This window comes from Corvus moneduloides, chromosome 1 (assembly GCF_009650955.1).
Source record: "Corvus moneduloides isolate bCorMon1 chromosome 1, bCorMon1.pri, whole genome shotgun sequence".
In the NCBI taxonomy this organism is placed as follows: Eukaryota; Metazoa; Chordata; class Aves; order Passeriformes; family Corvidae; genus Corvus; species Corvus moneduloides.
This window is the reverse complement of record NC_045476.1, coordinates 47,409,027-47,436,649: the sequence shown is the minus strand read 5'-3', so window position 1 is coordinate 47,436,649 and position 27,623 is coordinate 47,409,027. Positions and strand designations below refer to the sequence as shown.

The 27,623-nt window shown below is 42.3% G+C and overlaps 2 protein-coding genes across 8 annotated transcripts in view; one reads left to right on the top strand and one right to left on the bottom strand.

The window, feature by feature from the left end:
- The window catches only part of WIPF3 (WAS/WASL interacting protein family member 3), a 35,100-nt gene extending 18,423 nt beyond the window's left edge, over nt 1-16,677 (top strand). For all 7 annotated transcript variants that reach the window (XM_032108896.1, XM_032108909.1, XM_032108869.1 and 4 more), the window contains exons 3-8: nt 9,793-9,929; nt 10,550-10,678; nt 12,198-12,956; nt 14,541-14,687; nt 15,374-15,475; nt 16,204-16,677. In XM_032108896.1, the coding sequence (XP_031964787.1) occupies nt 9,793-9,929; nt 10,550-10,678; nt 12,198-12,956; nt 14,541-14,687; nt 15,374-15,475; nt 16,204-16,244 (1,315 nt within the window). In that variant the 3' untranslated portion in view covers nt 16,245-16,677. The remainder of the gene's footprint in view (nt 1-9,792; nt 9,930-10,549; nt 10,679-12,197; nt 12,957-14,540; nt 14,688-15,373; nt 15,476-16,203) is intronic.
- Nucleotides 16,678-20,681: 4,004 nt separating this feature from the next.
- The window catches only part of SCRN1 (secernin 1), a 39,262-nt gene continuing 32,320 nt past the window's right edge, over nt 20,682-27,623 (bottom strand). Inside the window, exons 6-9 of the mRNA XM_032108861.1 lie at nt 27,250-27,415; nt 25,147-25,327; nt 22,991-23,150; nt 20,682-22,750 (exon numbers count right to left, since the gene is read on the bottom strand). Coding sequence (XP_031964752.1) covers nt 22,992-23,150; nt 25,147-25,327; nt 27,250-27,415 — 506 coding nt within the window. The 3' untranslated portion in view covers nt 20,682-22,750; nt 22,991. The remainder of the gene's footprint in view (nt 22,751-22,990; nt 23,151-25,146; nt 25,328-27,249; nt 27,416-27,623) is intronic.

Genomic DNA, 27,623 nt, shown 5'->3' with positions numbered 1-27,623 from the left:
ACAACATATGAAAAGCATCTTGGCTGAAGATAACGATGATTTATGTTATTTTGATTTGGTCTTACCAAATATAGTATGAGTGAATGTGCACATACGAGCACTCATATGCATAAATTTTTGGTCATGCTTGCTAATTATTTATTGTAAAAATTAAAGTAATTTCTCAAGTTTTTATTCAGACCCCTAGACATGCAAGTGTAATACTGAAAGAACAGAATCATGCATGGTGCTAATTGCAAAATATGTAGGAATGTGTTTATTAAAATTTTATCTGAGCTGTAAGATCATATTTAGTACTTTGTCATGGAGTCCCTAGGCCAGGAGATACTAAAGCACAGTATTTATTGCTGGTAGGTAAAACACACCAAAGTGAGAAAAAGTGCAGGCTTGGTAATCTTGTTGGTGACTGACTGATCATACAGACTGTGCTAAGGGCTGGACAAAGCACAGCTGAAATTTTTGAGTGCCTTGTTCCAGACAAGATAAAGGATACTGATTTATAGTGTTTTAATAATATATCATATCTCACACCAGTCTGCTTTCGTAAAGAAGTGAGAGGCAATCATGTAGGAAAAAAAAAATGCTGTGTCTTTGTGTGGTTTATTTGACTTAATTTTCAGCTGTTGGAAAATTGAGGTTGCATAGCTGCGGCATCTCAAAGTGTTGCTGCGGTTGCCTTCTACTCTTGTAGTCAACAAATACAGAAAGGGTAAGTGGGAGCTGTGAAAGGTGGGGAAGATGAAAAGAAAACATAAATACTAGGCTGGCATTGCTCTGTTTCATCTGGACAGGTACAGGGCTATGGACTGCATATAGTTCCTAGGTGCTAATCTTCTTGAATGCTTCACTTGAGAACTCTAAGGTCACAGTTTTTAATGTATTTAGATGTTGAGTTCTGTTTTGCAGGTTTCTTCGTAATGTCATATGTTCTACAAGTCTGAATGGAATGGAAAGCATTTGAAGAGCATTCTTTCTCTTTGTTTTTCATCTGTGTAATATACAAGTATGGAAATTGCAGAGTAGAGTTACCAGCTGTAAATGATTGAGCCCAGGTACCAGAAGCAGCCTAGCTGCAGAGAACTAATAGGTTAATTTACCATTCTAATCACAAAGTAATAATGCCCTTAAAAGTCAGTACTCCATCTCTAGTGTATGCCGTGGCTACATATTAAATTCCATCTGTCAATTAATATTATACTTTTAGCCTTTTAATTAAAAGAGAACTCAGAATAATAGCAACACTTGAGTAGGACTTCTCTGAATGGCTGGAAGGTGAGAGTGCAAGAAATGCTAGTTTCTCATTATTCTCTCTTGGGTTAACCATAATTTTGTGTGAATGCTAAAAGGCATTTCAGAATGATCAGTGGCTTCTGCACAGGTAACTGGGTATGAGAAATGGCCTAGTGTTCTCAGGGAGAGATTAAATTGTGATGTGTGTAGGTTGTTACATGCTGAAATTTTTGTTGCCACTACTCATGGCATCCCTTGTCATCCTGGGGACTCTGCTGTGGTAGACAGAGAGAATAAACAGTGCTAGTGTCACCAGCTCCCATGGCGATGTTTTCAGCCTTGTACTGTTTGATGTTTTCATTGCAATGCCAGGCCCTCAGATTTTCTTGTTTATGTAAGAGCTTTCCTTTCTTTTCATTGATGCAGAGGCAGGCATGGGACTTTGAATACCAAAAACTTAGAAATCAAAAGATGAAATTCAAAATTATTTTTTGAAGCCAGTCTCAAGATATTTTTGGTATTTGACTTGTGGTCTTTCTGGACTGCTGGGAAACACTTTTAGAGTTGTTTAAATTTTATACTGCCTCCATTTTGGTGGCTTCTGTTATTGCATGTTTTCTTTTAGTGAAAGAATAGTCAGAATTTGCATTTAAAATGTGGGTGTCAGAAAGTTAAATACCCACAGAAGAGCTCAGCAGGTATAAATGATCCTACTGATTCTGTTGCATTTTTTGTATTACAGTACAGAAATGGAGCAACCCACACTAGCAAACCTTAAGTACACCCCAGTTAATAAGCCCGCTGCTCCATCTGAAGCAGGAGCAATTGAACCCTTCAGTATACAAGATTTTATATTACCTGATACAGCGGTGCTAGCATAAAGTGCAGAGGGTTTATTGGGTGCAGTGGCATTGATTTCTGATGGTGTTTGAAATGAGCACTAGGAATACAGATTTAGAAGAAAGTTGCTCCTGCTATGCTGGGTTTTGTGTTCTGTTCCCTGCCATTGTGTGGGCTGGTAACTTCAGGCAGGGTAGAGCAGGCACCAGGCTCTGCTAACACTGAAAGGCCTCACTATTTGGGACTAAAGCCAGGGCTAGGCGGTGGCTGTAGCACCAGGAAGAGATCCATAACAACTTTTGCACTGCTTCCCTAGCTGGGAGCTGAGAAACAAGGTCGGTGTAGACACAGCCTATCTAAGCACACACATTGCTCGATGACCTTTTCAACCTGGCAGGTTCAGACTGCAGAACTTCATGCGATGGAGACTGAGATCATGGTTAATCAGTACTGAGCTGGGTGTAGGTGGAATTGTCAAGTGCTGGTCCTGTAATTCTCTTGAAACAATGATTTCTTCAGCTGCCAGAAAGCTATTTGGCAGGTCCCCTCATGTGGGCTCCCTCAGAAAAGTTGGCTGGAGAGTGACCCCTCACATGGGGAGCATTTGAAGCTCAGCTTGCTAGAAGGCTGAGAGATTGCCGTGTTTGCCCAGGCAGACCAGGTGCCAAGAATTAATTAGTTTTGTCCTATGCTACACAGCAGAAACACAAGAAGTGGCTCTGATCTTGCAAATGACTGTGGAGGTAGAGTCGTGCACAGTGGCGCGGTCTCCCACAACTAAAAAGCTCTAAATCAGAGGTCAGGGCTCTCTTGTGAATAGAACCAAAACTGTCAGGTACCAGATCTCCCAAGCTTCTTTAGAAACAAGCAGTTTAAAATATTTAAAATAAAAGAAGACATCTGCTTTGTTGTTGAGACTTGTTGCATTTTTCCTTAAACTTGAAGGGAGGATTATTTTGATTATTTTATTTTGCATTTGACAGTGCATGAGTGAAACCACACCTGATGCACATGTAATGTAAATACAAGAAGGATGACAATGTTATTCTCTATGGTAGTTCTGTTTGTGTTGTGCTGGAAACTGGGTTTTTTATTTTAATAAGCTCTTTCTTTTTGTTGCTACTTTTCTTGGCACATTCCTGATGGAGACTTTAGATGCTAGTTCAAGAATTCTTTGTAAAAGCAATGCTCTTGCCTCCGGGGCAAATTGTTTCTGTTGAAAATGTAAATTCATTAATTCCTGGCATAATTCTAAACTAGTAATAGTGAATTGTTCTTGGGATCAAGTTGCAAATTCTTCTGGGGTTTCAGATTTCATGTTGAGCTACAAATGCATAGATGACTTTTATAATCCTGTGCTATGTCAAGGAAGACATGCTGGTCATCTTACAGTGAGATTTCTGGTCAACTTCCATGTTTTACTTTGTTGCAGAACAACCTCATTCTTTTAATAAAAAGTTATGACTTTGTAGTTTGTTAGACAGTTCTGGCATCTTACTGGCAATATTATTTTTTTCCTGTCAGTTCTGCTTTTGAAAAGGATGCAGTCTTTGAGGAGCTGAATTCACTCAAATACCTTCGTCCTGATGGTTACAGGAGTCTCCTTATGGAATACTTGTGGTCAGCAGTTTGTGGTTAAGTGGAAGGAAGCTACTGAGTAAGTTGCTTGCAAGCAGGTCTCCCCTGTTCCTAGTCCACTCTTTTTTATCATCAGTGTTCCCAGAAGGGTATTTTAACAGACTCTTGCCCCTTGGGGCCCCTTACTCAAGGTCTGTGCCCGTCCAGACTGTTAACGAACACCAACTCAATGCCTGGCTTTCCATCAGAGGAGCAGGAGATTTATGGCTGGATAGGGACCCAGTCATCATCTCTCCCTTCATTCTCTCCTGCTTGGAGAGACTTGTGGTGCCATATGGGCAGTAAGAACACTCATCATCTTTCCTCAGATGCTTTACCAACCCCAAACAAGCTGTGTTTTTCTCTCATATTCTCAGCTATCTCTGATATGATGCACATACTGCATTACGCAGCTAGCTTCACCTTTTTTGTCCTCTTTCCTGAAAAATCTGTGCTTGTCCATACGAGAATTTCAGTTATTGTTAATATAGAAATAATATTTGGAGAATTTTGTTGTATTTCCAGTGGTTCCTGCACTTCCTTGATGCTTGATACATCCTTTATTTAAGGTTTTAGTTGTCTCTCACTGTTGATGAACATTTTCTTTGACCAGACCTGGCACTATCATATTACTGACTGCATTGCCTACCCAGATATTGCTGGTTTTGTCCTCTCTGCTGTTTTAGATGCTGGTTTTAATTGTCCATTGACAGGTTTGTAGGCTTTTTCTCTTGTATTTTTTAGTTTAAATTGGGTCTCTGAATCATGACACATTGAATGCCAGACAAGGCCAGGACTGGCTCAGGAACTCTTCTTTTTTTTTTTTTTTTTTTTTTTTTTTAATTAATATATGTCTCTGTGATCAAAATATCCTTTGTTTGTTATTTATCTTGCTGCACTGTCTTTCTCTTCCTTAAAAGCCAGACCTGAGGTGTTTCATGCTGCAGTGGTGAAGATCACTTGCCTCAGTCTAGATCTATGCATGTTCAGCTGAGCATGGCAGAGAAAAATAAGAAAGCAAGGGTTTCTTAAGGGGTGTCCTCAAACTCTTCTTTCACTAAAATATATGATGCTTATGCCTTCTGCCATATATATACCTGTGCTTGATCTCTGCATTGAATCTGGGGGGTTTTGTCTAGGGGGGAAAAAGTGGTAATGGGAGAGAGGAAGATTAATTGCCACCAGATTCATAGAAATAATTTATATTGTCAGCAAGAGAGAGGTCTCCTTCTGCCCATAATAAAATGCTGATGTCAATTGTATTGATTGGGCTTTAATTTTATCATTATATGTCTCACAAAATAGTTAGGGAAAAGCTAAATATATTTTGACTTCTTTTTTTTTTCTACCTAGTTCAGATAAATAATTTTATACACAGCTGTCTTTCCAGTGTTTCCTATAAAATGTGACCAAGAGAGAAAATCTACTGTGATGATACAATTCATTGCATGTCAGGAGAGTAAATACTCAGTACTATTAAATTCTCTGAATAAAAGAGTATGTAGTGCCTTTGGATGAAATAATGCTTTATTTTATCTTACTTATGGCTCCTATCTAATTTAGAGTTATAGTATTGGATCATCTTTTCACATCACCTGATGGGTTTACTCTGAAAGAAAGGCCCATGACAGCCTGGCTATTGGGTTGTCCAGAAGGCTAGAGGTACATTTTTCCTGCAGCTGTCATGTTTATGTAGATCTACACTACCCTGAAGTACTTACAAATTCATTAAAGAGCATATTTCAAATGAGAGTAAATATAATCCACTTATGGGACAGAATGTATGAACTGCGACTGAACTACCTGTCCAGAGTCCAGAAGATTTCCCCTTTTCTGTATGCAGGGGTACTCTTTAAAATCTGAAGATTATGATTAGTATTAATATAAACTTTTTCAAATGGCTGGTGCCTTCTGCATTTACATCACTTTAGTATCTGAGCACGTATACCTCTTAAATATTTTAAGTATTGTAGGAGCCCAGAGGGTAGGTCGATGCTCCCATCTGTCTTGCAGGATGTAAAGTCACATTCTGAAGGTGATGCAAATATCACAGCAGAGTGTACCCAGAAATGGAGCTCACTACCATGCATTTCAGTCAGTTTTCCCTAGAAAAAGTCTCTCAGTTCTTAATTTGTCTGATACAACCCAATTTAGGGTGTTAAGATTGTGATTATTCAGGGTCAAACCTGGAGTGGTCCATGTAGAGAAAGTGTAAAGATACAGAGTTGTTCTTCTAAACTGAACAATCCACTTCTACAGAACTCCTAACTGGAAGAAGCTCTTACAAACCACTGGGCGTGCCCCTCCACCACAGGGTACTGCACATCAGCAAGTAGCTCTGCACAGGACCTGGTGATATGTGCTTCACAAAAACCACTTCGGACAGAGAGGATCCAGCCTTGATCCAGACACCAGGAGATTGATACTCTGCTATTGTCTGCAGCTTGGCTGTTTGCATCTCACATTAATTCACCAAATACCTGTCTCTGCTGCCTGAGTCCTCACCACCATTTCCCAGCACAGGTTGTGGTGTGCAGGCAGACCACCCCCAGACAGACTTCACAGCTGACAGTCCAAACCAAGATGCTAAAATCTGAGCTGTTGCCTCCAGTGTTTTGAACACTGCTTTGGCTCTTTCTTTTGCATCTCCAGGTTTCCACAATGTAATTTTAAAGATCTGGAGACCAGAACAGAACTTGTGATTCCATTTTTGCTCACACCATTTTTTCTGAAAGGATGAAATATATTGGAGGACTATGCTATCCCTCTTTGCCACACTTGCTCACTCAGGCTTGCTGCTGGAGCCCCCTTCCAGGTTCAGGCTTGTGGCACTTGGAACGCAGGCTTTAATTTCAGAGATATGACCAGTGTTTGTAATCCAGTCATTTTCAGTTTTACATTTGACATTTCCATATTGTGCATTTTTTCCCCTTTCCCCCCTCCACCTCAGCAGTAGGGAAACATGTTTTGGTTTGTTGTTCTTTTCAAATGGCCACAAGCTGCAGTGATTTAGATATCTCTGTATATTCATGCTGTCCTCATTTGTATCTCCATTAATCTAAGTTACCAGCTTCAAATTCTGAAATATTTATTTCCAACATTGATGATTTACAGTCTGAAACATCACTCTAAAAAAAGTGGTTTGATGGTATTTTCCTATTTTCATGTACTTTGAAGACCTGACAGATAGCCTAAACATTAATCCTATACTTTACTGAATATCACAGCTGAGTGTGTAATTTAGGATACTAAAGACAAAACGTGATGGAGTTGGGTGAGATGAAAAGGAAGCCATTCTTATGTTCAGGCTATGTGTGGTTTGTTCCATTCTGTTTCTAAGTATGTACTGAACGTGACGTTCTTTGTGTCTGAAATAGTAGCAGAATAACCTAGTGGTTGCTAAGGTAATGAGAACCCACCGTTCCCTCACCAATTCCTGTAAATAAAGTATGGAATTTAATTTCACTCTGTTACCTGAGGCAGCTCTGGCATCTGATAAAACAAATGATCTTCACATTCTTCTCCACTTCCCTTCTGATTTTCATTGAAATACTGAGATGCTTCTCTTTTTGTAAATAAATGAGGCTGCCCTGCAGATGGTGGGGTAGAAAGTAGCCTAAGAATTACATCTTTTGTCTTGCAGCTGTTTTCCCTCTGTGACTTAAAATGTATTTGTCTTTCTGCTGAAACACTTCCTATTGCATGTGATCACGACTGAAGATTTGACAGCCATAAGAGTTGCTCTTTCTGTTTTTCTCTTGATGCAGAACTTACGTGTTTATTATCTGTGCTTGTGCTGTGCATTGCAAGCACAGCATGAGTGTGAATCCAAGATTTATTTCTTCATCAAAGAAAGGAAGGTTCTCTCAAAAAACAATATGGTAAATCCAGGAATTTGCAAATGCAAGACACCAGTAGATGAGTGGGCGAAATACTTACCTGGTGGAACAATTCTTGGCAAGGGTTATCACTGGCCTTGGGAGTGCAAACAAGAAATCCACAGGAGCTTTGACCGCTCTGCAACCAGGCAACACTACACCCCAGACCATCTTGACTTTGTAATGGAAAAAAAGAATCCATATCAAGCTACTCGGCAGCTAATCAATCATCCAAGTCCACCAGGCTGGGCACGGAAGATTGTATCTCTCACGTATATGAGGAGGAAGAAGAAACAGCTGGGGCATGGGATGGAGCCATGCTTGGAGTAAGAGGATCTATTGTAAGAGAGAGGCAGCTTGTTATGCTGCATTACAGACCGGCAGAATAATATTCCTGATTTTTTATATGACAGATTTTTGTCTTGCTTGTCAAGTCATGGGTCACTTGCCACAGGTTGCCACAAGTGGGTTATTTTAGCCTAATAGCTGTCTGGATATCAAGACCGTATATTCTAACAGCCTGTCTGCCCAGACAAGTAGATCTGGGAGGTGAAGTGGACAGCTGGTATAATATATGGACACTTGAACCCGGAAATGAAAGACAGCTGCTGGATCTAATTTTAAACATAGCCCTTGATCAGATCCCTTTAGATCTCCTGCTTGTCCCGCTGCAGCAAAGTCATTAGTGGGAGCAAAGAGACAAGAAGCTGAAGATACTGGTAAAGAGCTTTCGTGAGGAAGGGAATCACCCCTGTTCCAGTTATGGTATTTCCATTTTTCACAGTAAGTATGGCCAGCTCCCAGAGAAGGGCAGTGGAAATGGTTTGTGGCTGGTACGTGGTCTAACACTCCCGACACGGGCAGCTCTTCTAGGGCCTCTTACGGCCAGTGGGACTCCCCGTTCTGCAAGTTCGAGGCAAGCAGCGCTATTTCAAACGAGGAAACTATACAACAGAGCGGGAGGTTTCCTGACATTTTAAAATAATACATGGTTACCTACCAGCCAGGTTGTAATTCCGAGTTTTTACATCAGGGCTCGGGCATGCGGCGGCGTTAGCGGCGGCCTGGAGCTCCATCTAGCGGGGCACGGCAAATCCCGCTGGCCGGATTTGGATTTTTGCAGCAAGTACAAAAATAACCACGAATGATATCGTACCGACAGAATTCTTCACTTGGGATTAGAGAGTTAGACACATTATTAATTCAGCAGCTGGTTAAGTGTTTTCAAGTTTCTGTTTTGCTTTCAGAATGCCATTACCAAGCTGGGTTGGTTTTTGGGGGGGGGTGGGTTTTAAAGTGTGACAGTACTGTTCTGCTTTATTACAACTATGATGCTAAAATTAAGGGTTATGGAAACATTTCTGGTACTCGTTCTCTTTAGGGAGTTAGCTAACCTCTGGGAATTTTGGAAGCAAGCAGAACATTGCTCCTCTGATGTGAAGATTCCCCTCTATTAGACTGCTCTGTTAATCACAATAGGTTTAGAAATAACAGCTTTGTTCTTTATAACCTGCTTTTAAAAAGTGAAACATCCAATCTTTTTAAAAGATTTTTTTTCAATATATAAAACAAGAAACTTGATGAAATAAGAATAACAAATAAATGTTGTTTGTATGTTTGTTTTATTACAAAATTTTAAACTGCAACTTGACTTTACATTTACCAAGCTTGGTAAGGGTAGAAAAGTTACTGAAGTATAATTGTATTATTCTAAAGACATTCTACTTAAACTGGTGTTAATCTCCAATACAGAGATGCAGTCTAAATAAGTTAATTATCACATTCAAGTATGAATGCAGCTTGCATTTATCTATCTTTTTTCCTGAGCAGAGTAGATAAAACAGATATTTATTATAATGTGACATATAAAAATTTTGATGCAAAGCATTGTAAATTGTATTAAAAGAGCTGAGAGAAGCAGTCGGAGCTGGAGTTGTGGGGCAGAAGCCATAAATGGCCAAATGAGGTCACATTTCACTTGAGCATGCCTCCTAATTCACTTTCAACAGTATTAGCCCAACTACTATTAGATCTGTGTGATATTTAAACTTTCAGCTTTCCTGCCGCCTGCACAACCAAGTGCTGTTCCCGTTGGCTTGACTCAAAGGCTTGGGAATGACAGCTGCCATGGATGGCTTATTTCAAATCTTCTATCCCGTGTTTGCCTGTGTATCCTTTCTAAACATGAGTTTTTGTTTGTACCTCCCCATCTAAACTCTTATTGTCAACAGGCAAGCTCAGAGATACCAAAATTGCGAAAGGAAGACCAAAAAGCCCGAAACGCACTCTTGGCTGATATCCAGCAGGGAACTCGCCTCAGGAAAGTGACTCAAATCAACGACCGAAGTGCACCACAGATTGAAAGTGAGTCTGCTCCTCAGTAAGGCCCTGGGGGAGCTTTGCTGAAGCCTTGGGTGTGGGTGGAGGTCAGATGGACAGTTTCAAACTGAAGGGCAGGTTTGAAGGTCAGCAAAGGTCTGCATTATCATATGGCTCTAGGATGCACAGCAAGCACACTTTCTAAACGTGCATCCTGCTCTGAGATCAATGACTGTTAACACTTCATGGTAAGTCTCTACCTGGGTATCACCTTAACAGGCATTCCTTGTTCAAAAAAAAAAAAAAAAAAAGAATGATGAAATCCTTGAGAGTTTTTCAATAAAATAATTGTGGGAATTGTTGGCTCTAGCAGAAGAATTTTTCTTTATTAGAGTAAAAGAACAGAAAATGTTGAAAATTTCTGGAAACATAAATTTAATACTAGGCCTAACACAACTACTTCTGGTCATGATTTGTGTGAGATTGAAGAGCACCAGAGGGTGCTGTGCTCCAAGCTACAGGTCAGAGAGTGATGGCAGTTTCTGTAGTAACAGTAGAGGGAGAAGTCTGGCCTTGGCTGTTTGGTGGTGCCAAGCCTTAGCAGTCTCAGGGCAAGGATAAAATTATTTTCTGATAGACCCTAGTTTTTTTATTCTTTTTAACAGAGCCCAAAGGAGCTAACAGAGATGGAGTTAACCCAGCTGTTAATAAAGCTGGCCCTCAGCAGCCTCTGGGAGGTTTGTTTGCTGGTGGCTTTCCTGTTCTCAGACCAGCAGGCCAGAGGGACATGACAGGTAAGGGCTCCATTTGTATGAAAGCGTAGCTGGGGGACAGTGATTTGGGATGAAAATACTTTAGGGTTAGCTTTAGTGACTGATTCTTATTGGGTTGGTTGTTTGGTTGGTTTGTGTTTTGGTTTTTTGAATGCTTAGTTCATCATGTGACCATGGAGGGCTCAATTAACAATGTGATTGAAGCTATCTTTCTAGATCTCAGGTGCCTTATTCCTTAAAATGTAAATAAAAAGCTATCTCCACACTTGGTGAGAAAGAGATTAAATAGATCTCTTTAACTGAGCTTTTTGCATTATTTTAATTAAAACTTTTAATTGTTTCTTGAATACAGTATTGAAATCTGAATGTACCTGTTTCAGCACAAATGGCAAAGTCATATTTCCTTCCCTCCATTAGTGTATATTTCTATGGTATTGCAGTCTTGTGTATCACTTTCAAGATTCATATTTATGATTTTTGCCCTCTGGATTTTATAAAGTATAGCTTTGATCCAGCTAGGTAATTTACTGACCTGAAAAAGAAGGGTATTGTTGCTTCACAATGACAGGAGGAAGGCAGATGTAGGAGCCCCACTCCTGCTTTCACTTTGGGAAGTGCCAGCATCAATGAGGGATGACTTTTACAGTCACAGTAATGACCTCTGGCACTGCTGGGCAGCTGGTGCCTGCTCAGGCAGCACAGAGAAAAGTAGTTATTTGCAGGGAAGACAGAACTTGGCTCTACTTGAAGGTTTTTTGCTCCTGAAAGGCAAGCCCAAGATGCCCAGCACTGTATGTGATGGGGCTTTTGACACAGCTTCAGTGGTAGTAACTACTTTGAGTTGGTCTTAAAAGCACGGCCATGCCTATCAGACTATGTGAGTGTCAAATGAGATGCCTTTTTTGACATCTTGCTTTGTGATAAATCCTTGACATTTACTCAGGAAAAGACATTTTGTAAGTTCAAGAGTCTTCAGGCATCTGCTGTTAAAAAGGAAATACCAGAACCTGTGCCTTCCGGAAAGCCTTTGAAGCATTGCTTTTAAAAATCTGGCTTTTATCCGTGGAGTTGAGATTTCTATAACATTTGTGTGAATTTTTTGATCCTGAGCAAGTACTTGACTTGAAGGATGCCAGCTGATCTGTGTCAAACTGCTCCTGTACTTTTCACCGGGACTCTCGACGCCCAGTGGGCTGTACCAGGCAGATGAGGCTGGTGTGGAGGGCCCCAGACTCTGCAGAAAAGCGCCTTCTTAATCTGTTTCATTCTGCAAAAGCAGAGGAACAGGGAGGGGAGCAGGGTCTCTCAGCAGGTCGTCACATAACTAAGCAGAATCCCCGGTGCCCACTGGAATACATCACCTCCTAAGCCCCATTACAGCACGGGAAACCTGTTGGGTATGCGGTGTTCGGGGCGAATTAGTTTAATGCCTCCGGCTATCCACTGGGGAGGTGAAGATGAAGAGCTTGCCCTTGTCGCTGTTCGGTCTGAGGAGTGGGAACGCAATCCAGGTGTGTAACATGTGGTATCTGGTTTCCAGGAGGGAAGCCTGGGCAGCTTTCCGGAGTCCGAGCAGCAGCCCCCAGACCCTCCGCTCCGCCGAGCAGCGGCGCTGCCAAGGCGAACAGCAACCCCTCGCACCCGGCCGAGGCTCCAAGGGCAGCTGTCCCACCGGAGCCTCCCGGCACCTCCCGAGCCACCGCGGGAGCCGGCCCCGGGCGGCCCAGCCTGCCCGCCCCGCCTCCACCGCCGCCCGCCGCCAGCAAGCCTTCCCTCACCTTCCCCCCTCCTCCCCCTGTGCCCCCTCCGGCCGACCGCCCTGCCAAGGGGGTGACCCCCGGCCCTGCTCCTCCGCTCCCTCCCCCTCAGGCTGACAAACCCGCCAAGCTTCAAGCTGGCGCTTCGCACCCGCCCCCGCCGCCCCCTCCTCCTCCTCCTCTTCCTCCTCCACCGCTGCCCTCCGTGCCCCCCTGCGGGCTGCCGGGCAGAGCCGCCGAGCTCTCTGCGGCCGCCGCCCCTCCAGCCGAAGGAAGGGACTGTCCCCCTGCCACGCCACCGCCCCCGCCTCCTCCGCCGCCACACGCCCACCCCCCGCCCCCCAACAGGCTCTCCTTTCCCCCCTCCCCGGCCTTCAGCGGTGCTGACGTGCCCCCTCCGCTGCCCCCCAAGTCTCCACACTTGCTGTCACAGTTCCACAAGCCAACCAACATCCAGTCGCTGCCGCTCCCACCCACCCCCGGCCCTCCTCAGCCCGCAGCCGTGGTGGAGACCAGGAAAAAGAGACCCGGCCGAGGCGCAGGTGAGAGCGGCACCTCTGAAGGCTTCTCCCTGCCTTTGGATTTCCTGGGGGAAGTCATGACTTAGTTCTTCAAGGTCCCCTTCCAACCCAAACCATTCTATTGCACTGATGACTAGAGAGCATGGAGGGAGAAGGATGAAGAGCACACATGGGAGGAATACCTGTAGGTTGCACGGCACGTGATGAACACCCAAAACATCTGGCTTTTTGAGATGTCAGGCAGTTCTTAGCACTGGGCACACATGCCTTATTGTTTAAGCTGCCACTCTGGGAAGTGACATGCTGATCAGTGGAGGCAAACGCTTCGGACCACTGGGCTGCTTCTTGCTTTTGTGTTGGCATTGGTGTGTCTCCAGCAGTGCAGTGGGTGGTACCCTGACAGGCTCAGGTAGGGCAGCAGAGTACGCACCACGGTGTCTGCCAGGTCAGCAGCTGCTCATTTGCCAGCTTGCCCAGGACATCCCTCTACAGCTGTACCCATGCAGGAGCAATACTGGCAACAGCTGGGAAACACTACAGGAGCTAATGAAACAGAGATAGGGCAGCTACTAGCCACAGGTGAGCAAAGGCAAATGTGGCTGCAGGTCTCTGCTGTTCAACAAAGAGAAGCAGCCAGTGCTTCCTGTGATCAAGGCGGTTCGGCCAAAGGTTTCTCTGACTACTTGGGAAGTGGGGTATTAGCCAGTATTTCCTTGAGTAGATGATAGAAGGAAATTTTATTAAACTCCTCTAATGTAATGAAAATAATAAAAAAGATGAGCCTAGATCTGTGTGGGTTTGAGAAATGGAGACAGCTACTTAATAGGGAACATCTGAAAGAGAATGTTCTGTACCCTGTATTTTAGCAGCCGCATGTCAGGAGAAAGATTACTGGCTCCCTTTGAGAGCCAGGGGAAAGGCCATGTAAGTACAGCAGATCAGGTGCCTTGTGGTGGTGATTAATGCTGCTCAGAACTCTCTGATGAACTATGTCGGGATGCCAATTTCTCATGGTAGTTCAATTTGTGCAGTCTCCATAAAATCAGCCTGCCTGTCCCTTGGTTATCAAGGAGGATAAGCAGTTTTGAGAGGCTGATGCCTTGGAGGCCTTGGGCTCCCTCCCCCTCACATGGCTCCTGTGGTATATCTGCCAGGTGTAGACTTTGATGGCCCTTGCAACTCCTCAGTGAAACGCACAAGACTAATGGTAATTCCATTGCAGAGCTGCCAAAGTGTCAGAAAATTTTCTTCTAGACATACCACCTGCTGTGGTTGTTTCGTTGATTTCCTTTGCATAAAGAGACTGCTTGTTCTTGTAGAAGTGGAAGCATAATCTTGCCTTCCAGACTGGGACAAAACCACACTTCAGAATGTCACACTTTCCTTAGAACTGGAAATGGAAAGTCTCAGCCAACTCCAATAGTGACTTGAATTTAATACTTAATGCTACAAATCGATGGTCAGGCTTGACAAGCAACAGCTATGGGTATGTTTGCCCCAAACACTGCATTCTTTCTGTACCTCCTCCACTTTTGTGTGCAGTCGACTGTCAGGTTTAAGTCATGATGATGTTTATATGCTGGTCTCGTGGGGTTTTTTTTGAAGGAACCGGTGCTGGAAAGCTGGTCACACCTCCACAGCCACCAGCAAGATCACCAACAACTGAACTTACAAGCAAGTCTGGAGTCTCAGCCTGGGCTACAGCTCATGACCCCTACACACCACTTAAAAATGGAAATATGCACATCATTGGTAATACCATCTAAATTAAATCTCTTGGCCTTAGTTAATAATTTTAGTACCAAAGCTCGTGTGTGTCTCAGACCTCAAAAGTTCACTCAAGACTTTGTCATAGTATTAACAGGGTAGTATAATAGAAACATTTCTGTACAACCTTATACAATGATAGAAAATTAAGGCTTTTTCACAAAGGATTTGAATTCAATCAGTAGAAAAGCACGTACTACCTGCAAAATTACTTGAAAATATGAATAGTTCCCATAGTGTGCTTATATTACCGTTCTTAAAACCAGATCTCGGACATTTAGAGGCTTCAGCCACATAGGGCAAAGACCACGAAGAATTATTTTTGTGGTCTGATGAATTGGCCATTCATTCTTGTTTACAGCTACATGTCTTGAAAACCACCAAGGAATACCTCTATTACCACAATACCATCAATGCAGAAAACTGGAACGGCAGCCAGAAGCTTAACTTCAGTTTTAGTAGCAGGCAGTGATTGCAATTAAGGCAGAAAACTTGGAAGGCTCACAGAACTACTCATCAAGATGGTTTTTTATGGAATGAGCCACTATCAATTCCAGGGGAAAATAAGCCAGCATTTTTAATTGAAATTACTTGTGGCAACACTGTTGGGGATTTTTTTTTGAAGTTTCTCTCTAGCAGCCACTAATGTTTATTTCCCTGAAACTTCCCAGATGACTTCGAATCTAAATTTACTTTCCATTCTGTGGAGGATTTCCCCCCACCTGATGAATTCAAACCATTTCAGAAAACATATCCCAGCAAGATACCCAGAGGTAAGTGTGTAAACATGAAAAAATCTGATCATTATCAAGAGGTTTAAGAACGGGGGTGAAAAATAAAGAACTGAACCAGCATTAACATAACTGAACTGCTAGCATAGGCACAGAGAGGAATGGGACTTGTCACAGTGGCAACAGGGACCAAAGATATAATGAAAAGCACTTAGTTACTTTAGCATCTTAGCTAAAAACAAATTATGTGGCTGGACATGCAGCCTGTGTTTCTAGACTGCTAAATTTGCAAAGCCTGTGATGTTAAAAACAGTAATGTCATAGAACAGACTTGGGCAGCTATTGAGTTTGATTTTTTTGTTCGTTAACTTGTGAAATCACAGAGAAAGGTGACTTGATCCGTGTATTCCATCATGTATTTTGATTTAAATCCTATGCATGGTGTTTTACACACCTGAATAACAAAGTGACTTAGTACCTGAATTTTGTCAGGAAAGTGATAAATGGCTGAACCTTGCTTTATTTTTTTTTTCCTCCCTTCTTAACCGAGAAACTTAGAATCAGGTCACTGTTGTAAGAGCAGTTCACCTATCCAGCTTTGAAAATGGGTAGTTGAAGGTGCCAAAAGATCTCATGCCCATATTCTGCTTTTTGTAAAACACGGTCTTCTGTATTATTAGATCTCCAACTTTTAATAACCTTTTGTTATGTTTTGTTTTGTTTCCATGCTAAGGTACTTTGCATGACTTTTCATTCCTATCTATTTACAGATCCCTCTAAAAATCCTCCATTAAGAACACATGTGAGATGAGAAGAGTCTTCTGATGCTCTCTGGACTAGTATTAAAAAAGAAGATCAAAATAATATAGAAAACAGAAGGGGGTACCCATTGCAGTGATAGACTGTACTTGAGTCGCAAGTACTGCAATGTTAACATTTCTATAAACTGGAAAAACAGTATCAATGACACCTTTTGAACTGGCCTACATACTACAGGAATGTTAGTGCAGGCTTTTAAATTACTGTATATAGGTGAATATTTTTTAAGCAAAGCAGCATAAAATTTAAATTCTTGTAGTGTTGAAACAATTCTCATTCTTATCATTCTGACAATGTTACCTCAGAATGTTTTGTGCTACGTGCCTGTAATTCTTTTTTCCCCTTCCATCATAATTTTTGGAAATTCTACAGTTATTATTCAGACATTTTTTTCAATGAACTGTCAAACTAATATGCTGTCTTTAGTCTGTTGTTACGTTTCTTCACTTCTTCCATTGTGCCTGTCCTCAGCATACAGCAGGATGTCACTTTCATGAAGAGATGGGCCCACAATCCCTTTCTCATGAAGCGTGAAGAGGAGACGCCAAGGAGCTGTGGCTGCTATTGAGCCTACCTCCTAATGATTACAGATCCTTATAGGGTAGTGTCTGAAGAAGCCCAGCTGGGTAGGGTGGTCATGGACTTGACAAAGATGACAGAACCCTTCCAAAGTGGAGGAAAAGGAAGTTGCTCTATTGTAAGCAAGCAAAAGAAATGGTGCATGTGAATACACATGCTGTGATGAGTGTATGTAAGGACATGTGTCCTGTCTTTTCCTGCCTGCAGAGTGGATATTTACTATTTCTCTGATAGTTTGCCTTTACCCAGCAATTACAAGGCCTTTGGATGAGTGGTCCAAAACCTACATTTTAAACAGGCAACTAGAGCTACTACTATTTGCCAGCAGAGAGGATTCATTGTCCAAAACTCACCATGTGGAACACTCAGTCCCCAAAGTGGTTTTTGTCTCAAATAGAGTTGGTTGGGAAAAGTAACAACCTAGCAGCAGACAAGACTTGAACTTCTGCTTTTAATATTCAGACCTTGGGTAAGGTCTCTGGATCACAGATGTTCAGATCTGGTCCTAAGATGTCTATTTCTAGCAAGAATTACCCTTACTCCTGTGCAGTTCACTGCATTGGGAGAAGTGGTGCCAGTCACGGGAGGTGATTCTTCTCCTCTGCTCAGCACTAGTGAGGCCACACCTGTGTGTGGCCACACCTGTGTGTGGCCACATGTGCTGTGTCCAAATTCGGGGCTCCCCAGTGCAAGGAAGACACGGCCATGCTGAAGAGAGTCCTACAAAGAGCCCCAAAGGTGATGAAGGGACTGGAGCATCTCTCCTATGAAGAAAGGCTGGGAGAGCTGGGACTGTTCCGGCTGGAGAAGAGAAGGCTCAGAGGGGATCTCTTCAATGTATATAAATATTTGAAGAGGGGTATAAAGATGGAGCCAGACTCTTTTCAGTGATGTCCAGTGACAGGACCAGAAGAAATGGGCAGCAACTGCAACACAGGAGGCTCTGTCGGAACATCAGAAAACACTTTTTGACTGTGGGGGTGACTGAGCCTTGGCACAGGTTGCCCAGGGACCTGGTAGAGTCACTCCTTAAAGATATTCAAAAGCCATCTGGACTTGGTCCTGGACAACTGGCGCTAGGTGACCCTGCATGGCCAGGGGTATTGGACCAGATGACTCCTGGAAAAGCTGGCAGCCATGGCTTGGACAGGTACACTCTTTGCTGGGTTAAGAACTGGCTGGATGGCTGGGCCCAGAGTGGTGGTGAACAGTGCTGCATCCAATTGGCAGCCAGCCACTAGTGGTGTCCCCCAGGGATCACTGCTGGGGCCAGTCCTGTTTAATATCTTCACTGATGATCTGGATGAGGGGATTGAGTCCACCATCAGTAAATTTGCACGTGACACCAAGCTGGGAGCATGTGTTGATCTGCTGGAGGGCAAGAGAGCTCTGCAGAGGGACCTGGACAGGCTGGATTGATGGGCCAGGTCCAGCAACATGACATTTAACAACTCCAAGTGTTGAGTCCTGCACTTTGGCCACAACAAACCCCTGTAGCGCTACAGGCTGGGGACAGACTGGCTAGACAGTGGCCAGGCAGAAAGGGACCTGGGGGTTCTGGTCAACAGCCAACTGAACATGAGCCAGCAGTGTGCCCTGGTGGCCAAGAAGGCCAGTGGCATCCTGGCCTGTATCAGCAATAGTGTGGCCAGCAGGACCAGGGACGTCATTGTTCCCCTGTACTTGGCACTGGTGAGGCCGCACCTTGAGTACTCTGTCCAGTTCTGGACCCTTCAGTTCAGGAAGGATGTTGAGACGCTCAAACACTTCCAGAGGAGGGCAACAAGGCTGGTGAAGGGCCTGGAACACAAGCCCTATAAAGAACAGCTGAGGGAGCTGGGGTTGTTTAGCCTGGAAAAAAGGAGGATCAGGGGAGACTTTATCACTCTACAACTACCTGAAAGGTTGTTGTAGCCAGGTGGGGGTCAGTCTCTTCTCCCAGGCAATGACTGATAGAACAAAAGCACACAGTCTTAAGCTGCACCAAGGGAAGTTTAGGTTAGACATCAGGAAAAAATTCTTCACTGAAAAGAGTAATTGGGCAATGGAATCATCAGGGAGGTGGTGGAGTCACGCCGCTGGATGTGTTTAAAAAAAGACTGGACATGGCACTGAGGGCCATGGTTTAGTTGATGAGGAGGTGTTAGGTCCTAAGTTGGACTTGACAATCTCAAAGGTCTTTTCCAGCCTAGTTCATTCTGTGATTCTGTGACCTGTAGCCATCCCTTTCAATCCCAACCACCCTTTGATTCCCCTTCTTACAGCTTTTCTGGGTTTCTAGACCTGGGTTATAACACCCCAAGGCAGCACTACAGGCTGGGGGCAGAGTGGCTGGAAACCCGCCTGGCACTAAAGGACCTGGGTGTGCTGGTTGACAGTGGCTGAACAGAAGCCAGTGTGTGTGTGCTCACGTGATCAAGAAGGCCAACAACATCCTGGCTTGGGGTTCAGAGGGGACCTCATCGCTCTCTATAACCCAAAAGCATACTGTGCTAATGGGGGGTCAGTCACTTCTCTCAAGTAGCAAGGCACAGGACAAGAGGAAATGCCCTCAAGCTGTGCCAGGGGAGGTTTAGATTCAGTATTTGGAAGAAATTTGTCACCAAGAGTGGTCAGGCATTGGAACAGGCTCCTCGGGGAAGTGGTGAAGTCACCATTTAATAGCTGCAGGTATTTAAAAGACCTGTAGATACAGCACTCAGGGACATGGTTTGCTGGCGGACATGGCAGTGCTGGGTTAATGGTTGGATTCAATGATCTCAGGAGTTGTTTTCCAATATAAATGATTCCATGATTCACAAACTTGAAAAAGAATACTGCTATTCCAGGGTGAGTCTGGTGCTAACAGCTAGGCTCTTTCAGTTATGGCATTAATTTATATAATTGCCATCAATTCCCCTCAATAATGTTATAGATCACAGATGATCTTTCCCCATGGTGTTGCCCTTGAACAAAACTACTTAGAAAAGACAGGTAACTGCATCTTTACATCCCTGCTTTTCTCTTTGTTCTTACAGCAGCTCTGTTATGCTCTAACTATTCCCACACACATGCATGTTCATGGTGTGAGATGGTGTAGGGGTAAGAAGCTTTTCACCCACAGGACTCCAAGAAAGCAACATTAGTCTTTTTCTAGCCTATTATGGTACCTTGCTGTACATCACGTGAAAAGAAAAATGAAAAAAAAGTGGTGATGCTTTGACCAATACTGTCACTGTCATTATTGTAGTTACTTGATAAATATGCATGAATATAGTAACAAGCAGGGGTCTACATCTACATTGCTGCTCAAACAACCGGAAAAGTTGAATACTGCTTTAAAAACTATTTTGTTATAGTACTATTAAAGGTGGCATATTGTTGGCTCTCATTTATTCTGAAATTTGTGTACTGCTTTGTAGTAAGTACCTTCCTAAAGATTTTAAAACTACTTAATGCTAGACTACCTACCAGCAGATATATATAAAGGAGAAGAAAATTTTACTCCATTTTTTATTATGCTTTGGGTATTTTAGAAATAAACATCTTTCAGGGATGAAACTAGAAATCCTGTGTGCATTTGCTAGCATTACTGAAATGCTGTTTCCATATATTTGTCATTCAAGTTCCATTGAAGGTTCTGGAGATACAGAGAATCACACTGGCTTTCACCCTGGGGCAGCTGCTCCCACAAGTCCCACTGTGTCCTTCCACTGAGGCACAGCTCTGCTCAAGACCACTGGAAATGTTAAGACTATGCAGTTGCTCTGGTTTATACTGACTGCACCCAACCATGTTTTTTGGTTTTGTTTTTAAATGCACTACACAACTGAAGCAAAATCAACATACTATTAGAAAATTACTACCTGGATCACTGTGCTCAAAACCATTTATTAATTCCATCATATAAGCAGTTCCAAATACGGACATAAATGCCCATGAGATAATTGCAAGTGTTGCTTTCTTCTTTCTTAAGAAACAGGCAAATAAGATATATGATGTTTTTAACAGGAACACCCACTTCTTTCATCTTGCCTCCCTCCTAACTCTCAAAGATTAGAGATCCAAGTTGTGCAAAATAGCTGTGAGAAGTGGTTTATCCTAATTTTTGTCCTCTGTCTGGGGCAATCATTTTATCCCTGTTCCCTGGGTGTTCAGAAATACCCAGCTAGTCCTATCAGGAGATGTGATTTCATGGGAAATCCATTTATTTCAGTTATGGGCAGCTGGAAAAAGCACACTTCTCTTTCAGAGGGCTTCATCCCACACAACATTCTCTGAAATCAGGTGTGCTTCTTGCAGTCAGCCCCTCCTCTGGCTACCATACAGAGCGGCTAAATTTCAGGGTTTACTTGCGTATTTTCTTCTCCCATTGTCTACACTTTAAAATACTTAAGACACAGGAATTGGTCCTATGATAGACAGCATGGGAGGATTTTTTTGTGAATGGGAGATTATTAGGTAGGCCATAAGAGAAAATACCTTCTTGCTTGTTTTCTGTAAATGAAAAGGCTCCATGTTTTCTTGTCCAATTGCTACTTGTCATGTAAGGCAATACCAAAGTAATGAGTCTGAGTGGAACAATGTCATTGAAAAAATCCTGAGAATGCAGTGTGCTAATATGGCAATGATTATTTCCCTGATGCACAACTCTTACAGTTTCAACTTGAGGTGTTACTGCTTTCTAAGGAGCTTTTACTTCCTCAATACAGAAGCCTGTGGTTCTTCACCATCCATTTTCCCAAACAGTGAAGGATTTTAACTCCACATGTTAACTTCCACTTATTAAAGACATGGACGTCTTCTTTCAATCTCCTCTATGAAAAAAACCCACCAACCATCTTCACTGGACACAGTGTTTACTGGTTTAATTCTCAGTGTTTGCCCTATCCCACTTCCACAAGAAGAAAATACAATGAAAAGCAGGTCTGCCTGTAGACTGTGGAGGAAGGGAAGCATGCTGCAGCACTGCACTTAATATAAGGAAGCATAGGACAGCCATTTCTAAGCCTAACCAGTTGGATTGCCACACCCACCAGCAACTTGCTGGTCCTTAATGGATTCATCAGCCATGTATCTCACAACAGAGATTACTAAAACTGTTCAGCAGTACAAAGGCAGAAAGATGGAGAATATCCAGGTACTTATCAATGTCCAGTATCTATTCCTTAAAAAAATTCCAAATTTGTAGCCTGTGTATAAATCTGACACCTTACCAGTTGCATCTTAAGAGCCAATATGTGTAGATGTCTACAGCATCCAGGCTGGCTCTGCACTTCTGTACTCAGTTCTGGAGCAGCAGCCAGGTGCACCACAAACACAAGCTGCCCTAAGCTGGCTGAGGGTGAAGGCAGAATGTAACCTGGGTGACTTAATTCTGATAATTTGTACAGGCATAATGTCAGGTGCGGAGTTACTGCAACCAGATACGGCCATATGAGGCCAGCACAACAAGGTCAAGAACCAGGACTTACCTTCCTGCCCGTCTCAAACTGTCATTTCAACTCTACCATTTCAACTCTGCATGAATTAGCAAGAAGAGAAAAATGCAAGTCAGCTTTGCTGCAAGCCTAGTCCTGAGCAACAGAGGGAAAACCAGATTGCTTTCAATGACAGTATGGCAATTAGCCTGATGAAGTTAATCTTTACTTTAATTGGTTGCCCAACATACATGTTTTAACATTCTGTACTAAATTAGCCAGCATGCACACAGTAATTGGACCAGTCAGTGACTTTCTCCTTTCACTATATACATACACAAACAGGAACACCACAAGATTGGACAAAGGAAAGCAATTTGTTAACTGGATACAGCTAGCAAGTAACATTTTTTCCTCTAGAAATGTTTTTTCCTGTAAAATCACAAGTGTGAAGACTTTCTTTCAAGGCTTGAAGAACATTGCAGTCTTCCAGTGAAAAGGCTAACAATAGCCACCGTAGCTGAAATGAGATAAAATTTGTTGAAAATCCATTCCAAGCAAGAGTGCAATTGAAAAAAATCACCTGCAATGCAGCATAGGGAAAAGGGATTTTGGAGACAACCTGAGCAAGTAGACAGGTGGGTTTGAACCCAATTCTTAACATCCTCAGCTTAGTGTAAAAGAGAAAGAGGAGGTTCAGAATTGGACCCAACATTTCACATTCACTGGTATAGTAGTACCTAAAGAATTGTTTGCTTACTTTATTTGAAGAACTTTAGTTCTGTGTCAACACAGTCATAGAAGAGATCCACTACTTCAGCTGGATCCAGAATCTCTGTACGAGAAAGGATATCTTCCATTGCTTCTAAACCTTGTTTTTCAAGGTCTAACATAATCCTCATCAGTTTCTGGCCTTTATCCTAAAGGCATGAAACAACCAAACTCAGTTAACCAGCAAACAGGCTCATTAAAGCATTTTACTGTTTCTCTTCTGTTACAGAGACATTTTCAAATATTTTTTAAAATGGAAAAGCCTTTTTAATTACAAACTATATCTGTTATTAGTTATTTTGGATGGCCAAAGGCTAAAAGGAACAGTCCTGGACACTTTGTGCATTAAGAAAAACAACAAAAAAGGAGCCACTATGTTTAAAGCAAAGAAGGAAGAAGGTGAAAGATGAATAGAGGAAAATTATATAAGGCTTGTACATATAATAAATCAAGTTCTTAAACTTGTAATCCCACAAACAGAACTATATGAGAAGACTAGAAGCCCTAAGAATTGTACGGATTGTCATGTTTGCATGTGCATCCCTCAAATCAACACCTGCAAGATGGTCAACAGATGTGAAATGATGCGTCATGTAACAGTATTAAGACTCCAGGTCCCAGGGAGGTTTTGTGTGCCATTCTGACTTACTACTCTTTGTGTTTCTAGAAAATTCACTCCTGGAAAAGGTGTCATTTCATTTAATCCAAAGGTTATTTAAACTCTTTTTTTTTTTTTTTTTCATGGAGAAGCACTGTTTGTTTTGCTTGCAGGTTTCAAAACTGAGTTTCAGGGGAAAAAAAGTCATTTAGAATCAGTGCTGGTTCTGAGTTTTTCAGGATTTTCCTCAACATTTTGTCCAGAAAGAGTAGAGCACTTCATCCAAGGTTTAGACTCTTGGTTGGGCAGGTTTTATAGCATGAAGCCTGAACAGAAACTGCATTTCCTTTTCTGCCACAACTATTGGTGTCACATTGTGGGGACTTTAACAGGCAAGAGTTCACAAGATGCTAAGATGCCTCTTCTACGTCTTCCCTAAATCAACATCTTGCATAATGATATGAGAGCCAGCTGCACATTAAAACAAAATTGCCACAGAGGCCACATATTTTAAATTACACCATTCCAAGAAATCAAAAATCTAGCCCAAACTGCATTTCAATAACGTTTGTACCAGCAAAGCTTATCATAGCTTCCTTAATCAATAATGGGTAAGTCTGAATGTTACGATCACAGCAAGACTCTGACCCATGCAACTACACACAGAGGGAAATGGTAGGAAAGCAAGTCCTCTGTGGAAGTTCAACACAACCATGTGAGGGTCTTCCACAAATTGCCTGAATACCAATAAAAGCCTGACTGGTGTGCCCTGGTGGTCTCTCCCTCTGTTTCACTACCTCAAAACCACGTACCCAGTTTACTGCTGTAGTTGTAATTGCAAATGTCGAGAAGTTATTGAACTACCTGCCCAATGACACCAAAAGTTTTATCCCAACCATTTGGAAAAGCTATACAGAACAATCCCCTTCTTGACTTATTCCAAAATTATTTGCATAAGAGATCTTCAACACTTTAAGTTTTTACAATGGAAGGTTTTCAGCCCTCAAGTATGTATTGCATGGCTCTGCAAAGTGTTGTTTCTTCTCATATGGCATTGTCAGTTAAATCTTAAAAATTAACAGAAATGCATTGAATTGCAAAATGCAAGACTTGCAAAACTGTCAAGTGCAAATTATTCCTTCAAGAAAAATACCTTTCCAAGCTATGTAGTCCTTAATCCATCATATAATTTAAATTATAACACTCCTGCTGCCATCCTATCACATAATTCTGATACCAGGTTGCACTAGCATCCAGTGTTCTAATCACTAAAAAGACTATATCCACAGTGGGGCCTGAACAAGATAATCAGCTTACCAGTTTGACTTTGCATTTTGTAAAAGTCATGAAACAGAGCAACACTCTCAGGATAACAAAAACTATGCAGAATAGTTTGTCCTTCAGAGGCCATCATTATTCAAGCTCAACTTACAAGGATTCTAAGAATATTCAGAGAATGTTTTTCAGTGAGTGACTGTGAACTAAATTATGGCGTTAGGAATCTACATTGAGTTCAATTCTTTAATTCCAGGTCCCACAGCTCTTACCTGATCATTCTCCAGGAGAGATCGGGCCCATTCATGTGCCTTGTACAATTCATGCCTACGATCAGGTTTCTCCTGGAATCGAGGTATCTTTTTAGCAGGATCATCATTGCCAAAAGAAGGAGACTGTACTTTTGGTACTAATTTTACATCATCGACAAAAATAAAGGGTTTAAATATGGACCTGAAAGAAATGAGAATTACTGCTTGCAGTAATAAGAGAGATCTCATATATGTTATTGAAATGTTCACCAGGCTATTTTAAAACAACACATACAGAGCAGCACAGGTAATTCATCTACACTAGGCATGGATAAGGTTAGAGACTTGGTACTGGTCACAAGCAAAACAAATCTATGTGCTTTAAAAGAACTGGGTTTGGCAATTATTGTAAAACCTTATTACCCCTTTTTACCTATAAGATTCTCTGGTGTCCTCATGCCAGTTCTGCCACTTCTTTAGAAGAGTAGCACTGATTTTCTTCTTCAAGTTTTTTGTAACAAATCTCAACATTCGGCCTCACATCAGTTTTTCTCCTCTGTTCCCAATGGCATCTCTCCTCCTCCTTCCAGCTTTAATTTTTATTAAAATCATAAATAAACACTTGTGTGGAGCAGGGAAGATTACGTATCTTGCTCAATATCAGAGGATTTGGCATATAAACAGCAGCATTTTAGAACTTTACTTCAAGAGCTGGGGGAAGACATGGCTACCAATATTGTGACACTTCTCAAACAACTTCAACGCTGAGTTTGGATCTAAACTCCAGAGAGAGACAGACAAAAAAACCCCATCAATGTAGGATCTTCATTCCTGAGAAGCTGAAAGTAGGTTTTGGCATGGAACAACTGCCTTCCTTCTCTTTAGATACAGAACAATAAAGCACCCTGCATTCTGCAGTGAAGAGCCTGCCAAAAGTGCAAGACTTCTGCAACACACAATTAATAACCACTGCCTGTGTACAGTCAGCAGGTTCAGTGCTGCTACCCTTTCCATCACTGTCACGAAGCCTTGCTGACTAAGAATTTACATGACTCACTAGCTGCATTTAAATAAAGCTTTTTAAATGCATTACAGTGTAGAATAAAGCAAGAAAGGTCTCTAGACGAGGCTTTCAATAAAAGCTAGGTTTTCCATGTTCAAAAGGACAGAAATCCCAACACAATAATTTGAAGCCTTGCTCCTTTTTATCACAAAGGATTTGCATCAAGTCAAAGAAAAGTTTGGGTAAGCAAGTTTAAACTTGACAGTTAACCCTGAAAATCTGAGTTACATAACTCAAGGTGGGTGGAAGGTCCCTTTGGCATGGATGACTTCCACAGCCCTCAGTAAAACCTAATGATTACTACCAGTCCTCTTACAGGAATGACTGTCAGCTGTTCAAGGGCACCACCTTCTTCTCCCCATAACCTCTTTACCTCAATGCAAGTGGCAGATCTCCTGAATAACTGCAAGTGGTTTAGTTTAATTTCTGTGAATCCCAGGTGGATTCTGTTTAAAATACAAGATAATTCATTAGTTCTTTGATGATCCAGCCCATGAATTCCCTAATCTCCTCAGATACTTTCAGCTAGAGAGGACACCATGTAAACCAACTAGAAATTGTCCCTCCAATAAAAAACATGCTTGGGATACCAGCAATTTGCAGATGTTTTGCTGTGTTAACATTTTGATGTCATATGAAGCTGCCTAGAGTACACAACCCCTCTTTGATAGTTAAGACACTTCATTTTTTTGCGTTTTGCACCCACCTGTTCAAGGAATTGACTTGGGAAGTCCCCAGCCTCATCATCTAAACAACTTTCCAAGTGGAAAGCAACTACACTGGAATTCCTGGGTCCTCCCTAAACTGCATTTCCCCTGGAAGCTCTGACTTTAGGCAAAGTTCCAGATCCAGTGTTTCAGCCCAGTGGTGTCCGTTTGGAATTGCAGCAAGATGCAGTTTGGTAACACAGGACTGTCAGATTGCACATCACAGAGCACTGACTGCATTTCTGGTTAGAACATGCTCTTCAAGTATGTTCCAGTTTGGGTGGCAGGGTTTGTTTACTACCTTTCAACCCATCACCTGCTCTGCACCCCAGGGACCCCAGTGCTGTGGCTTACCTTGAAGGGTCTGGCGTGCCAGTGAAGTAATGAATACAGGGAAAACTAGGGTCCTGAGGCAGAACAGACACTATGCTAGCTGTAGTAAGGAAAGATTCAGAGTCCACACAGACACCACTATCCTTGTCACGCAGGACATCAATCATAGCTTGTGCAGAAACGTCACCTATATGGAGGGGGGGAAAAAATTCCTGAGTGTTCAATGGCTTGGAGTCCAGGTAAGGATTTTAGCCTGAACAAGCTTTGGCCTAAAATGGCCACTGACACTTGACATGGGCATGTCACAAATCCCAGTTAATAGTTTCTACTTAAATAATGAACATTCAGAAAGAACTTGCCTAGCTAGTAAATGAGAATGGTAGGAAGCATTAATT